General features: G+C 39.2%; 1 protein-coding gene across 3 annotated transcripts in view; it reads left to right on the top strand.

Annotated features, from left to right (window-relative positions):
* Positions 1-17031, top strand: part of RBKS (ribokinase) — a 71903-nt gene that overhangs the window by 44921 nt on the left and 9951 nt on the right. For all 3 annotated transcript variants that reach the window (XM_039697669.1, XM_039697667.1, XM_039697668.1), the window contains one exon: positions 5182-5370. In XM_039697669.1, the coding sequence (XP_039553603.1) occupies positions 5182-5370 (189 nt within the window). The remainder of the gene's footprint in view (positions 1-5181; positions 5371-17031) is intronic.

The following is a 17031-nucleotide window of genomic DNA, read 5'->3' as shown; positions in this document are numbered from 1 at the left end:
AGAAACCAAGTTAATTGCTGATTTTGTTAAAACTGTAAGATGTATAAAAATAACACAGAAAACCAGATATATTCCTACTGTTTCCTTTTAAGTGATACTGTCTATTAACAGAGGATAGATCATTTTTTTGAATAAATATTTGTTAGTATGTCCCAAATCAAGAGACATAATTGCCTTTTGTAAGATTCAGAGAATATGAAGTTTATAAAACTTTATCTGTAGTCTGGAATAAGGACATTTAAGTTACTGCTTGTTAATATAGAGAGATTAATAGTAAGAATAATCTTCCTTAAGAAAATATAACTGATTTCTCTAGGAGTCAAAACAAAAACAGGTCATTTAGAAATAATATATTTCAGAACATCTCTTGGATTTGCCTTTTATGATTTAAGTAATGGAAAGCTACTCTTCTACCATTGCATAGAAGTTGCCAGCAATTCACAGTATATTTTATTTCCATCTTTGTTCTAAACCGCTTTTTATCAGTTGCTGGAAACTACGAATTTTCCCATATTTAGTTTAAAATGAAAGATGTTACTTTTGGGAGGGAAATTATATCCTCAGGCCAATTCATTTCAATCAGTTTTTAATTATTCTAGCATGATAAGTATTTCTGCCTGCCTGTATGTAAAAATTTTTTAATTTGAAACAACTGGAACTAGCTTGGCTTGTGGCCTGACCTTGCAATTTCTTATACACTAAATCTGTTGTACTACTTCTTGGGGACCATTCACATGTGTTAGAATTAATGAGATTGAGTTCTTGTTTTGTCATTCTCGAAAGAAATCTTTTAAGGTACAGGCCAAGTTTGTAGCCAACTGACTTACTGTGTTTAAATATTTGAAATGAAAAGTATTTTAAATTATCACATGTAGTTTTAGATGCATTAGCCTTAAAACTTGGACAGTTTCCCTGTTATTATTTATTATTTCTCTTCCAGTAGTACCTGGGAACATTGGCTAAGTTGTTATTGTGCTAGGTGCACAAAACCCAGTCCAAATGACAGACTGCTCCCCAAGGAATTAATACTTCTTGTTATTTCACCAGTTTATATTTGCTGAGGATCAGAGGATTGTGGAAATTAGGAACAGACCTCTGAATGTTCAACTAGTTCAACACCCTGGTGAAGCCTGTCCAGTTTAGGATGGATTGCTCAGGGCTTTGTCCAGTCAAGTTCTGAATCTCCCAAGGCTGGAGCCTGCATGACCTCTTGGCACATGCTCCACTGCTTCATCACCCTTGTGGTGAAAAAGCTTGTCCTAATATTGGAATTTCCCATGTTCTAGTTTGTGCTTGTTGTCTCCAGCCCTATCCCTGTGCACCTTCAAGAAGACTCTGGCTTCATCTTCTCTATACCCACCTACTAAATTGCCCTAGACAGCAATTAGATTTTCCCCTTAGCCAGGAGTTCTTAAGGTTGAACAAGCCTGCTTCTCCCAGCCTCCTCTTGTATGTCCTGGTCTCTGGCACTCTGACTGTCTTGATGGCCTTCCAGTGCAGTGTGCTGTGATAGGTCAGTGTCTTACTTGTGCCAGAGTTCCCAAAACCAGATACAATGCTGCAGATTTGGTTTTGAAAATGCCAAGCAGACGATCCAGAACATCTCCCTGGAAGTGGCTGCCCTAAATGCACCACAGCGAGGAAGAACTGGCAAATGCTCCTGTGCTGGGAACATTCTCAGCTGTAGCCAGTGTAAATTACTGTTGCTGTTGAAAGAAGTTAATTGTTTTGGGTTGACTTTTGCGGGTAATGTGGGACTCAGGGTGGTGTTAATTTTAACAGAGATCTGCCTTGCAATCTTAGTTTGTTTCCAGGCCACACAAATGGCTGTTCTGGCACATGAGAGTGGGCCATTTGGACAGGAGTGGCAAGAAAAAAGTAGGCCATTTTCTTTTATGTAGCACTTCTGGTTTGTGTCAGCTTACCATGACCAGACTCCACAGTCTAAAGAGAGACAGAGACTTAACTAAGATTAGTAAAGACTATGGCCAAGAACCTTCGTATCTATGAAATTAAAAGCTTTAGTTAAATTTTTCTACCAGTCTTGCAAACAACATTTTCAAAATAGCATGTAGATTAATTATATAATATCCATCATAGGTTTATTCTGACAGCAGTTGTGTGGAATGTCATCTTGCTTTAATAAGTCCATTTAACTGAGTAGTTTTATGAGACTAGCTGCAGAAAAATAAAATTCTTCATTTGCTGCTCTTTTGTACAGTATGATGGCAAATGTCCACATTGGGCTTTCAGTATTGTTATTTAATTTTTTCTTTACATAACCATTAGTTATTTCCCTGAATTGTACCACAGTTTGTTTTTTAAATAAGATTCTACTGAAGGGAGGAACTTAAAAACTCACCACAGTATTTAACATCAGTTGACATTTACTGCAATTTCTAATCATTGGCACAGAATCTGTCTGGCTTCTGCTGCTTTTATGGTTCTTTCAGCTTGTTCCAGTGTTTTTTAGTTGTACCATCCTGCTGTAGATGAGTTAGATGATAGTGGTTTGAAGCAGCCAAAGATCTACTTTTATACAGACTCTGTCTGTTCAAAATAATTTTGTTTATTGGTATAAGCAGTGTAAAGATGGAAAGAAAGATTTCTACAAATATCTGTCCCAAAACAATCCTTTCACTACTCAAATGAAAAATCCTGTTGATCTGGGGCATGGAAAGCATGAAGAGGAGTTCTGTCATAATGCTAAGCATACAGGTTGTACATTTCATTAGGAAGAATTATTATATTTAAATACTTCATTTACCTTGCTCATGAGCTTACAGAAATATAAATATCAGGTAAATAAACCAATATTAGATTTACTGTTACTCTACCAAAACCACTTTCCTTCTCCTTGTGGAGACTTTGCTACAGAGGTAGGATGTTTGGAATTATTGCCCCTCATAAAGTACTCTGAAAATTCAGTTTGCCTGTTTCATTCAAGGATTTGTGTTAAATTGGTTTTATTCATGTAGCACAGGTCACCAGGTGTTCTGAATACAGGAATACATAATTCCTGCTCCAGAGATATTAAAATTCATGAAGAGACTCGGACTCTTTAGACACTTGAATAGAATGTACATATATATATATTAATATTATGTGTCATCTATCTGTAGGTACTCCAAAACCATTATTAGTGAATTGGTTTCCTGGAAACCTTGTAAGAAGATACATTCAAAAGGTTTTGTGAGATACTTTTTGGGGAAAAAAAAAATCTTACTTGGAAATACTTTTATAACCTTTTAAAGACTGAAATATGTTTAATATGCTTGAATAGTTTATACTGCAAGAGAGGTCCGAGCAGCATGGTGGCATGCCAAAGAGAAAATTGGACAGATTTAGTTGCCTTCTTATAATTTAGATCTTACTATATTCTTGTTTGGGATCAGTGTGGTTAAAAAGGTAATTTTAAATTGACCACGCCTTGCCCCTGCAGTGCACAAGTTTAGCAGCCGAGTCCCGCCACACCAGGCTGTGCCTCACAGCGAGCCGATCGACAGCGCTTGAAATAATTTGTGCGTTTGTCTGAGTAGGGACTGCAGAACTTAGTCATGTATGTTTGAAAATTAAAGCCATTAAGTGCTCTGCGAGTGATACTATAGGCGCTAGAGAGTGTGCTGGCATGGTGTGGCCCTGCAGAGCCCGGGGCTGGCCGCTCCCGCCTGGGACAGGCTGAGTGAGAGTCAGGAAATGGCAGCGGGCGCTGACTCACAGCTGGGGCGGCCTGCTCGGAGCTGGCTGGGGTAGTTCCTGTCCCCTCTGCTGCAGGCATGGCCTGCGCCCCGTGAAGCACTTGTTTAATCCCTGTAGTTTACACTTTGTTACACCAGGAACTGCGAGCGCTGAATTCAAGCTTCAGTCATGCCGAGGAAGGTAGTTTGAAATATTTCAGCAGCTGTTTCCCAAGAAGCTCAGCTGCTCATGCAGCAAAGGTCAGGAGAGTAGCTGCTGAATAGGTTCCAAAGAAAGTTTTCCACTGAAAATGAGCCCCGGGAGTGTGGAAGTTATGCTCGGCTATGAAGCAGTTATCTGAAAATGCTTCAGTGTTCAAGATCCAGCAGCAGCCTTGTAATGCGAGCAACAGTAATGCTTCCCTTTTCTCAGGCAAGCAGGACAAAATTTAGTGAAGACAGCAAAATGTAATGTCTGTTTACTTACAGCTGAAGGCATACAGTATTATGCAGGAGAACTGCCTAGTAGACTGTTTCAGAGAAAAAAAAACATTTCTCTTCCTTTTCTTCCTATTTCATTCTTGTTCTTTTCCCGTCCAAAAAGAACAGAAAAAGTACATTACACTTGACAATACAATGCCATTAAGAAAATGTGTAAAGTGGTAAAAATGTTGTTTGATTCTGAAGTCTTCATTGCAGATTTTGGTGAAGTTTTGCTCTTAGTTGGGTGGAAATAGAAGAGATTAATTTTAAGACCCAGCTGGGAGAAGTTTACTTAAACTCACCATCAGTTAGAAGAAGAGTTTAACTGCATTTGTACAGAGCCAGCACAGTTGACAGAGGCATATGGACATGGCTGTAACATAAATATATAATAATTTTTAATGGGCCTTTGTCCAAAGAGGGCTTCAGATAAAATTTAGGTATTCTCATCCAAAAATATATATTAAACTGAACAGAGTGATCAAAGTTGAGCAATTTTTTTTTTTCCTGGAGGAGATTTTCCCTTGTGATGTCCCTCTAGCTAGCTGAACACTGAGAATTTTAAAAAGTGTTTATTTAATAAGTTCCTCACTTAGTGATTAGTATCCCTCAAGAATAGTGACCAAGTTGACTTGCAGCATTTTTTCACATTAAACCACAAAATGCTTTTGCCGAGACTGTGTCACTGTGTCCATTTCACAGATGAATAAACAGAGGCATGTGGGAGAAATGTAATTTTACTAAGGGTTGTATACCAGGTAAGTTGTACAAGCTGGAACAGAACCCACACCTCCTCTGTCTCTCTGCCTAGGCTGCTCTCTGTTGGTCTGCTGTGCCTGAAGTACACATTGATTTCAAACTAGGAGCAAGACACAGCTGAATATCAGCGTAGGAAGTGGTTTCATGATCATCCTACAATACACATTTTTAAAAGATACTAAATTCTGTTTTCAAATGCAACAGTTGTCCAAAAATGAATGCTGTCAGATTATGATTTTCATTTGCGTGGGTTGTTTTCCAGGCAGAAATTTTAACGGGCATCCCAGTTGGCAACCTTGAAGATGCTGAAAAGGTGGGACGCATGCTGTTAGAAAGAGGGTGTAAGCTCGTAATTGTTACTCTTGGAGCAGAAGGCTGCATGATGATATCAGGAGACGAAGCCATTCCAAAGCACGTTCCTGCTGGGAAGGTCAGGGCTGTGGACACTACGGTACGTTTTTGTGGTTTAACTGTCTTGCTTTGGAAAAGAGTACTTAAGCACTAGGGGAAAGCAGTGAGTAATCAGCCAAATCTTTGGGCACTAGCACAAAGGCTAATTTATGATGTGAAATTGGTATCTTGCTTCCAGTGTCTCATATATTAAATGTCAATTCACCTGAGTTTTATAGTTGTATTGTAGATGAGCTAGAACTATTATACATACTCAAGGTGTCCTCATGTTCCTCCTTTACTGAAGTACCTGTCTCTGACTGTAGTACGTGATGCCACTGGATTGAGCTGCAGTGTTGTTTTTCACCTTTGCCCTTTGATTTAATTCATCTTGTCTAGAACTCAAACACTGTGAAAGAATGGAGATACTACTCACAGTCTGAAACTGAATGTTTGAGTCTTCTGACAAAGCATTAATTACTTACCAAGTCTAGCATAAGATGATTAAATACATAATTTTTACAGAATATAGTGGAAAAACCCAAAAGCTCTTGCTGTTTCATGATGACTGTTTTATGATGCTAGGTAAGGGATACTTGGTCAGGTGCATTTTAATCTTTGACATTAGGATACTTCTTTAGTTCCTGCTCAGAACTAAGTGCAGAAAACATGCTCTGTTGAAACCACAAAATACAATACCCCCAGCAAAAGAGAAAAACAGGACAGGCAATAGTTAAGATATCATTGCTATGAAAACCTTACCACATTGCACATATGGGGCTATTTTGTGTTCCTCATACTATCTGACATAAATCCAAAATAATTCCAGTGGAGTTACTGAGAGCAGAGCAGGTCACGTTATATGTACTAACTATACATTTAAATGCCTGTTATAATAACGTCATATTACATATGTTCTGTTACAATAGTTCATTAAAATCCTGGAGATTTTACCATCTGGTACATTCCATATCTGAATTGCATTAATAACAACTAGTTCTTGTAGCATGTTTTTTATCCATGGACCTCATACTGATTCACAAGGAGGAAAGGCAACTGCTTAAAGGATGAGGAAACAGAGGCAGAGGGAGCTGAAATTACCTAGGTCAGTAACATGCAGAAGCAGAGCTAAGAGTAAAGTCGCTTCATCTCAATCAGAAGATTGCTTATAGGTTTGGACTGTGATATTCTGATACTGTGGAAAGCATTGTTTCATTGATCAATATAATATTTTTCTGCATAACTCTGAAATAGAGATACTTTGGTTTTATTTTCCTCTTTTGCCGCTTTGTTATTTAGAAGTTTGACCTTGGGTTTGTATTGGTTTTGGAATGTCTTCAATTTCTGCTTGGGGGAAGGAGATATCATTAAGGTTCTGCCTAAGGTTCATGGTAGGTTCATGCATAAGGTTCTTGGTAGGGCACTAGAGATGCCGAACTGCCTCTGCTTGCTTTTAGCCCAGAATTAGAAGTGCCAAGGAAGTGAAAGGCAGAGCTCCCAAAGCTGTCCAGAAGCAGGATTTATTAGCTTGGGAGCAATAATGAACCTGGCAGCACGGCTTCTTGCTCTGACTTGGTAAATCCACTGCTGCTATCAAAGCTTACTGTTAGAACTTCTCCTCTATCACACACAAGTGATGTTGAAGAAATATGTGTGATCTGCTTCTTCAAAAGAAGAAAATTGCTTCCAGATCAGCTATTTTTTGATATCTTAAAGATTTGCTGCTCTTGGAATAAAACAGCAATACTGAAACCACACATTGTGAATGAAAAATGCTTTTTATCTTGCCTAGCAGTTTGAAGTTTCATGTCTGAATGAATGTAATGTGCCTCATTAAAAAAATAATCTTTTTATTTTAAATAAAAACAGTTTCTTTTCATTTACTAAATCCTTGCCCTGCCTCCTTGTGGCCAACAGGTTATTGGCTTCCACATAGCAGAGGATTTTCACAGTTAATTTTGTTAATCTACTTAAATACCAGTGGGTTGTTTTCAGTAAAACAGCTGTGCTTGGTTTATTCTTGCAGCCTGAATGAAAAAATATGTGTTGGCCTTGCATTATAAAAGTCTTACAGTGCTTAGCCTGATTATCACTTTGCCTGAAAGCAAGTGGTTTTAAAGCAACCCTCACAAACACTAAGCAAAATAATGTCATCCTCAACTAACCTGGATTGCTCTATTATTAAAATAAGCATTAAACATTCCAGTAGGACATGTTACTTTCTTCAAGGCATGTCTACAGTAGATCCTTCCCCAGGGGAAGGATCAAACTCATAAGGTGGCTTACCAAGTAGCCACCTACCCACAGGGTATTCAGAGTTGTTCATGTGTATGCTCTTAGCCTGCCATTTGATACTAAAAAAAGTTGCTACTTTAAACTGCTCTGGCTTAGCATCTCCAGGGACTGGGCACTATTACATTGGGGTTTGTGCCTGTATCTGTATTGACACTGTTTAGATCTGCAGAAGGTGAAGCTATTGCCAGACAAAGAGTTAAATGATACATGTATCCTATCACAGAATTTGCCAAAGGCTACAGAGTCCTTATTAAAAACTAGAGTTTGCCATTTAGGAGATATACATGCAAGATACAAAATTAAAGTCCCCTTTCACTGTAGAAATTTTTCATGGCTGCTGCCACTGCCTAGAGTCCTCTCTGTAGCACTGTAACTTCAGTACTGATCCCTGGTAATTTCTGTTCTGCACAGCAATTTTAGGAATTTTTGAACAACAAAATACTTGGGTAGGTACAGCCACAAAGATTAAGAATTTTAGTTCCTTGTCCCAGTTTGTGTGCTCCCCATTCTCCATGTTCACAGGTTCCTCAGAGACACTAAGGGTTGATAGGCTGTAGAGCCTGGCTCTTCCTCCCTACCCTTGAGGTGGTTAATCTAAGTGTTTATTGGCAGAACACTGGGAAAAGCTGGCTCCATCTCCCACTCTGTGGTGGAACATGAATCTTCAAGATTGAAAATCTGGCGTTTTTCACCCACACTAAATCAATACTATAAAGAGGGGAAAAAGGCCTGTTGATTCTTTTTTTTAGCACTAATTATCTTAGTGTGGGCTTTAGTAATGTATGCAATGCTTCTCATGACTGTTAGCAGAGCACTCCATACACAGTCCAAAACATGTAGAGCACGAATAGTTGTTCAGAGGGACGTTTTGCAAGACATGGTATTGTAAAGCTGAAACATCTGTTTCTCCTGTTACAGCTAAATAGTGCAATAAGCTTTTGTTAAGAAAATTAACTTTCCCTTCATTTTACTAGTTCCTGCTATCTAATTTCTGTATGCAAATTATGAATAAACAGAAAAATAAGTGAATTATTGAAAAATCATCCTCAAATTTTCTCTGTGACAGAACGATCTGATTAAGCCCACCAGCTATATCAATTTGTATTTGAAACAGTTGACGTACATAAGACATTTGACACATAATAAAGTACTAATATAGGTATACATTATATTCTATTTTCATTACTTTAAATAGTTGCTTTCAAATTTACTTGACTATATTAAGTTAAATATATGCATTTACTTTATTTTTGGAAGAAGCTATTTCCACTCTAGGTGAAACTAGTACATGAAGCTACATTAAAATAGCTGTGAAGGATAATTATATAATTCCATTTATTTGACACTTCTGTTGGTAGCAGAAGGTTTCACAAATCATTCAGAAATCTGATAAGCATTTCATAGAAAACAATAATATCGCATACACACATTTTGCAGTTGCCTGTGTGTGAAGCAGTTTGCCTGCTGCTGAAGCAGGAGCACAGCTGAGGTGGAGCACAGCAGCTGCTCACAAACAGCTGTGGGACATGACTGAGCACCACCGTGTCAGAATTGAGGTGTAGGGGATGATGTGTGTGATGAACCACAGGATGATCCTGAATTTTGACATCTGCTGCTGCAGTAGCCCTGAACAAGCCGTCTTGGCAGAGACATACGTGGTCCATTGAGATAGAGGGCCACAACATCATCCACACTGGAGAATGAAGCTCCGCTCTTTTTGCCCCTTCACCCTTGCTCTCCCCCTCTGCTTCTGACAATCATGCAAAGTGTAATTTACAGCACTATTTACATCTGTTTACATTTACTAATTATATTCCATTGAAACTGCCAAGGAAAATTTGTCAGAAGAATGTAATTACTCAAAGCTGGAATATGGCCAGCAGTGAGATTATTTGAAAAAAAAGCACTATGGGATAGTGTGGAGCTGAGCACTTCAAGCGACAGCTGGGAACCAAGTCAAGTCCTCGAGGTACTGCCAGAGGCCTGTCTGAGGCTTAGTATGTGCAGGTGGACTTCAGAGGGGCATGCAGGCTGTCTGGGGCTCCAGGTTACTCAGGATCTTGGCTTCAGAGCTGTGCCAGGCCTCCTCTGGAGGTGGGGCAGTCTGGTGGTCAATGTCAATGGCAGGCTGGAAGATGTCTTCTGGTTTTGGGATTTGCGCTGTGCTTCTGTGGTTGCTCCTTGCACTTGGAGGTGCGGTACCCTGTCTAGGGTCCATGACTTGAATTGGAGAGCTGGCACTGGCAGAATCACTCCTGTGCAATGGCATTAGTGAAAAATGGGGGGCTCTCTCTAAGTAAGCTGGGGCCGCTCTGTTGGCCCCCCATTTCTAGGTTACAGCATGAAGATCACTTTGGGGAAGGAAGTCATCTAGCGTTAGTTTTTAGAACCTCCAGTTTGCACCAGAACCCAGCTTGGATCAAGATGATGAACATATACATATACATGCACCAATTAGGGTGGCTTTCCAATTTTTGTCTCATCTGGGCTTCTAAATGCACAGTATGGTTGCTGTATTTAAGATCTCTTTATCAGTTGACCTCTAGGGTTATACATACCACTGTTGTGTGCAAAAAGTCCTGTATTAGCACATTCACAGCGAGAAGATCAGGCATCTGCATCTCTGGCAGATGCCTGATCTTCTCAGGCATCAGGCCTCGCGAGAAGATCAGGCATCTGCATCTCTGGCTTAGGCATAGGTGTATTTTCTTGAAAGGCAAATGGATGCACTTGGGCACACATATTTAAATGAAAATTTGGAATCACTTTTCATAAAGGTGCACCTAGTAATCACAGCAAGTCAATGGTCCCTCTTTTAAATGTCATGGAGAACCTAGAATGTTTAACTTTGCAGTATTTCTAAGTACAACATTACATTTACCATGTAATTTCTTATGTTACCAGCATTTTCCCCGTCTGGCTGTGCTTTTTGAATACAGAGATTGCACAACCTTCTAAGAGAAGCTCACAGGTTGAAGTACCATGCTCATAAACATGAAAGTCATCTAGCAGAAAGGCTCATTGCTACAATATGAATTGTCATCACATGTTTTGTGTTCAAATCCTGTTGTTTCCCTCAGATTTCTTAATACAATTTATTAGATCTGTCTCTTCTATTAGGAGAGAGAATTATGAAGGCTCTCTTTAAACAGTACTTTGCTCACTGGGCACCTTTGTATTGAACTCTGAAGATGTTACACAACTTTTATTTTAATAAAGCCTCATATAAGTGTATAGCTGTATAATTTTAGATATGTCACAGTATTCAGGCCTGTGTAGCAATTGTGGTCTAAAGAAGGCAGTGTGGTTTAGCAATTTTAACAAAGGACTGATTAAGAGTCCCAGGGCTCTGCAAAAGACTTGCTGTAATTCCTTGGAAGAGTTACGTGTCTTCTTTGTATCCCAATTTATCTGTCCATAAATTGGAGCTGCTATTAATGTGTTGCATATAAGCCATGAGAAGTCTGTTAGAGATCAGAACAGAACCTGGGAGGCCTTTTTCCCAGGCTTTTCGTATAACCTCAGGCCAGTTGTGCTTCTTTGGGGGCTTTGCAAACTCATTGAAGTGCTTCTGCTTGAAGTTGAGAGGTCTTGTCTGTAAAAATATGGTTTACACTAAAATTCTCTGACTTAGCTGTATCTTCTGGTTTGGAGGAAGCCTGAGCCAGAGGAGTGAAGTGGACACTGAAATAAAGCCTTAGAATATAAATAAATCCAAAACAGTCCTCCTAATAACAGCAATTCTTTGTCTCCTGACTTTGTGGCCTAACGTCTGAGGCTCAAGGGGATATAAATACAACACGCTGTGCAATGACTAATTACTCAAAATTCTGTGCATCAGCAGAAGTGGGACTTGTGGTTGACTCTAATATTATCAAATGCCTTTGCTATTTAATAATCTTGTAGCCGTGCATTATTTAGCATGCCGTTTGCACAAAGAACAGTGATTTTATTTCAGTTATCTCTCAACAAAGTAAAAATGCAGCTGGTAGTAAATGAAGCATTTGGCAGACAATGTGTCTGATGTACAGTTCTCTAACTTGCTAAGAAAAGAAAAATGTTGACTGTTTAACCTTTTCCTACCCAAGGATGTAGCAAGGAGTGAACTTTTGCGGTTTTCTGTTTTTTTCCTTAACCCTAAAATGTTTCTTTTTCTTTTTCTTTTTCTTTTTCTTTTTCTTTTTCTTTTTCTTTTTCTTTTTCTTTTTCTTTTTCTTTTTCTTTTTCTTTTTCTTTTTTTCTTTTTCTTTCTCTGTTTTTTTCAGTTCTTCTGGGTTTTTTTTCTCTTCTCATCTTCCCTTTCATTTTCAAGGAAAGAGACTTCTTTTTCTTTTTCTTTTTCTTTTTCTTTTTCTTTTTCTTTTCTGTTTTTTCAGTTCTTCTGGTTTTTTTTCTCTTCTCATCTTCCCTTTAATTTTCAAGGAAAGAGAAGTTACTACTGGGCAAAAATCTTATTTATCAGTGGAGTTTATTCAGACACACCAACACAGAGTAATTATGCTCAGAGCTCCCATTAACATCCCACAAAACAACAGCATAATAGCTTCCTTTCTTTAACATGCAAACCAAATAGGTTAATAAATAAGTTTAGTTCCAGTCATAGCCCACTTTCTGACTTAGCCTTCTGCATTCCCTTTTTTACAAATATGTAATCCATTGAATTTTGGAACAGAAAAACCATGAGGAATAAGTTAATCTGCCAGGCACTCCAATCAGTGATCAGCACTGTAAGTCTAAATAAAGCTGCATCTATTATGCTCTGAAGTTCAGCTGAACTGTGAAAGGGCACATGACTGAAATGACTGTATGTGAGTTGACTCACAGTTAAGTCTAGATGGGACTTGCTTAGTTGCTCATGAGTTTCTGATTCAGGCCTTCTAAAGATACTTCAGTATGTCAAGGCTTGGTCAGTGGTCTAAGGGTATACAGGTATCCAGTGACAAGAGGGATTGCAAGAGTGGCATCCATCTGCATTGGCAGTCAATTGAGAAAATGTGGAGCAAGCTGGATGTACCCTCTTTCCCCTTGGAGAGCAGAAAGCTGTATTATCATCCTTGTACAAATTGGAAAAGTGGAACAAAAATGTTAGCAACTGGGTGCACTGAAGCACAGGCTAAAAATGTTCTGCTCCAAGTTATATAGGGAGTTGGAGTGATGCAGCCAAAAATGAAGCACAGGCATATACTGTCCCATGCTGCTCTCTTAACTTCTGGACAACATTGTCGTGGAAGGAAACGCTGTTTATCTGCCTAGTAACTGTCTATTTTAATCTGTAAGAACAAACAATGTAAACAAAATGAGCAAACAGAAGCAGGCTTGTACAGAACAATTTGCAGTCTTGTTTTCCAGTGGAAGATTCCATGGACCACCCAGGCTTTGCTCTAGTCCTTTTCTCAACCACGGAGCATCTAATTAAATCCCTTTCCATTCCTGACTCTAAAGTGGAAGAGAGCCTACAGTCCTGTACAGTTTCTTTCCAGATGGAAATGCATAATTTAACAGAGATACAGCTGACAGGGAGAAGTGGGCCCAAAGCAGTATTAGCATTTGCCACAAATTGCATTAAATTACAAGGGGTACTTAATGAAGACATATTATAAAAAGAAGATTAAAGCCAATATTTAGTTTTTAAGCCCCTTCTAAGACTGTAGTGTGCCAGGCAACAAAAAACTCAGTTAAACTACTTTAGTGATACCAAGAGTTGTTTGGTTTTGCTACACATGATCAGTAACAAGTCATGGGACACATTGTGTCCCATTGTGTCCTACAGCTTTATTCCATATACACATATACAAAAAGTTGCTAAGCACCTTACATTATTTATAACACAAGGAAAGTACTATTCAGAATGCTGTTTTGTAGATAGGGAACAAAACATGCAGACACTGGCTCTTCAGTGGATGTGAACCTATTTCCCTTGTTTAACCATAACTTGTTCTCTATGTTTATCTTAAAAAAAAATAGGACTGTAGGAAAATTTTTGTCAGGCTATCAGCTGTCTCATTTTTAGAATTGGACATCACTGTAAATATCCACATAAAGGAGAAAGTACATAGCAATGCAGAGTTGCTTTGCATTGGATGCTTCATGAAGAGGCTATAGGGAGTTTATGGAAGTATGCTAAAAGAGCAGGTGCTTTGGCTCATGTAGTGGCATACTGAGACACATTCCAGTTTGGAAATTAACCCAGTTGATTATTATTTTGGACATAGAAAGGTAGGGATGCTGGCAGCATATGTGTAGCAACTCGAGTGTTTTGTTTGTGGGCCAGAACATGGGAATGACACCACATCCAACATCTGCACCTAAGAATACATTCAGATGAGGTCTAGAGAGGCTGACTTCAGAAATATCTTTGTGCTATCTTACTTCTGGGATGCTTTAGTAAATGAAACAATGGTATCATTTATGCACGTTGAGAGCAGAGCAGGAAATTACTTTTAGCACTTCTATTGGGCTAACTATGGAATGCAACACAAGTGAAAATCATTACAGCAAAACATGCTGCATCCCTTTTTTGATTTCTCTCTTTCTCTTGACTGAGTCCAGCTTAGGGTCTCCTCCAGGAAGATGCTCAGTCCTGTTATGTAGCTCACCCTGTAGTGTTGGAGCAGATCTTGGGCTGCCAGTGCACATGAGGAGTGCCAGTTGTAATGGTAGATAGCACTCTGGGATATCTGAGTTGCAGAAAGGATGAAGAGGAAGGAAGACCAACTGTGTGCAGTCATCCTTTCTAATGCAATTTCTGCAGTTAAAAATAGCTAGTGGAAGCTGGCACTCCTGGCACATCCAGAGTGTCACCTTCCCAAGTATCTTTTTCTGGCCTGAGCTGTAGGAAGTTGCAAATGCAATCCGCTGTGTAATAGTGCAGTATATTCTTGGCCAAACCCCTCATCTTTTTTTTTCCTCTTCATGGTTAGCTAACAAATGTTATATGCCTCCCTTTCTTCTTTAAAACTGTTCTCTGCAGAACCAAGTATCATCCAGGCTATTGTGGAATAAAACTTACTCTTCTCAATTTCTTCACATCAGTTCTGGCTGCGGTGAGAAGGAAGGCAAACCTGGCTCTGGAACCCCTCACCAGCCTAGTTGCCCTGAAATGCCAATTGCAGTAATGATGATATTGAACAATGTCAAGATTTCATGATTTCACCCAACACAGTTTTCAATGCCAAGTAATTTTTGTCACTACAGAAACCAGAAAGGTTTGAGTTAGATTGGTGATATTGCATAATTGGGTTTTCAAAAGAACAAGAACAGAGAAATGAAAATAGTGGGGAAATCAGGCTTCTTGCTTTTGAAAATTATAACTGCAGAAAATGCCAGAAGTTATATTTCTTATCAAGAATAAAAGAGTTAATCTCTAGTAGCCTGTCCCACAGATAGAATATATTTTACAACTTTCATTAGAGAAATTGAAGGAAACTAAAACTGTAAGTTTTGGTGATTTATAGCAGTAACCTGTAGGAATGTCTTTAATAGCAAGTTTACAGTTGAGTGCACTGATTTTGCCACTTTTCTCAGGTTTTTTTTTGTGTCTGTGTGTTTAAAGGTAGACATTGAGACATAAACCCAGCTATTGTAGACAAAGTCCTCTGTAGAAAAGCAGATTCCTGAATTCTAGCCACAATGTTTGTCAGCTGCCCAAATGTCTATAAGGAGTATTTGTTTTATTCATTTAAAAGCACAAAGAGATACAGAGATACAGGGAAAAGGTGGGGAAATTCTCTGGAAGCTTGTGCCTCATTTGCTGGTATCTGTGATTTTATATACTGAATACTGAATCTGTGATTTGTATACTGAAATCATTAAGCAGGCAGTGTGTTGCTTGGAAAGATTTATTTTACAGGGAATCTCACAGAGAATGCCTTTCTGTCAGAAGCAGTGTCTTGGTGGTCACCTGCTGCTGAAGACCATGAGTGAGGTGTGGGAGCCCTGTTTTCTGCACTCCTGCTCCACAGGTTAAGGACAAGAGAAAGAGTGGGTAGCACAGAACAATACTGTTGAGCAGAACAGCAGTTCTGGCTTGTAAGTCACATCTAACTGAAATTCGGGAGGGGAGATACAGCTTGGGTAGTCATCGAAACGATTACACAAACTCAGTTGGAAAAAGAATGCAGGGAGCTGGCAAGGGGACAAAGCTGGGGAGAGCTCAGACAAAAAACCTCCTGAAGTTTGGTGGTTTTCTTTCCCTTCCAGGATGTGTAGTTCAGAGGTAGGCAGAAGCAGTGGCCAGCCAACAAAGGCTAGATGCTGTGGTTTTGAAAGAGGCACTCAAGCATATGGAGCTTTCGTGCAAAAAAAAGAATGTTTTTTTGATCAATTCCAGGCGAGATGGCAGTTGTGTCATTCTGAGTGCTTCTCGGCAGATTAGATGGGAGCACTAAGAGTCCTTTGGCATTTTCAGTCTGAGAGAAAAAACCCACATGTGGCTAGTAAAATTGTCCAGCACAGATATTCCCTTCTTCTTACTTAATTGTCAAATTATGGGGTCCTGAAGCCATGTCAGCCTCATATGTGATACTAGGTGACACAGTTAGTGACAATTTGGCCAGTTGTCTCCTGTTTGGGGAGGGAAACCCACTGCCAGAATTTCCAGTCTACTATCAAAATACTGTGATGTATTTTGGGCAGAGCTTTGGCTTTTTCATTTCATCATTAAATGATATTCGTGAATTAACACAGAAGCGTGAGCTTTGTTGGGACAAGAGCACAATTTGGCACAAGCCTGACATGAATAATGAAAGGAGTGAAGTACTGCTCAAGGAAATGAGATAAGTGAAGCTTTTGATTAGAGTAGAAGAGTACTGCTTGTTGTTGAGGCTTGATAAACCAGTTTGAGAAGTACAAATCAACCTTCTGAGGAGCTGCTATATTTAGCACCAGCCTTCAACCACGACTCTTGACTCTGCACAAGTTCAAATTTTGGGAAAGGTGGATACAGCTCCTGTAGCATGTGCAACTGAAAGTCCATCTTCTGTCTATTAGTGGTGATTGGTCTGCGTGCTTCCCTGTTGTTGACACATTGTGGTTTACAACTTCGCAAGAGTGCCGCTGGAGAGTTTTGTGTTCAGATGAAGTGTAATGAGAATTTTCCAGTACTGCATTTTGTATGTCCTATGTTTTTTAGATGCACTGCAGTGGGGGAAAAAATGTGTGGATGGTTTCTTCTGCTGTTTCTGAGTTTCTGTGTGAGGTATGAACTTCCAGATCAAATGAAAGGAAGTCACAGATCAAAGCTCAAGTGGAACCAGGGAAGATGCAGATAATGAAGGCAAAAGTGAATTCAATCTTAAACAGAAGTGTATCTCAAGTTGAAAAATTCCATGCCAAAATATCTATTGCCCTGGTGGTGTAGGAATCAGAGTAGTGGAGAATTGTTTGGCTGACAGGAATCTCACAGGTTCAGCAACATGGATCTGTTTTT

The sequence above is a fragment of the Passer montanus genome, unplaced genomic scaffold, assembly GCF_014805655.1.
Source record: "Passer montanus isolate IOZ18808 unplaced genomic scaffold, ASM1480565v1 scaffold12, whole genome shotgun sequence".
Taxonomy (NCBI): Eukaryota; Metazoa; Chordata; class Aves; order Passeriformes; family Passeridae; genus Passer; species Passer montanus.
This window is presented reverse-complemented; position numbering and strand designations above follow the sequence as displayed.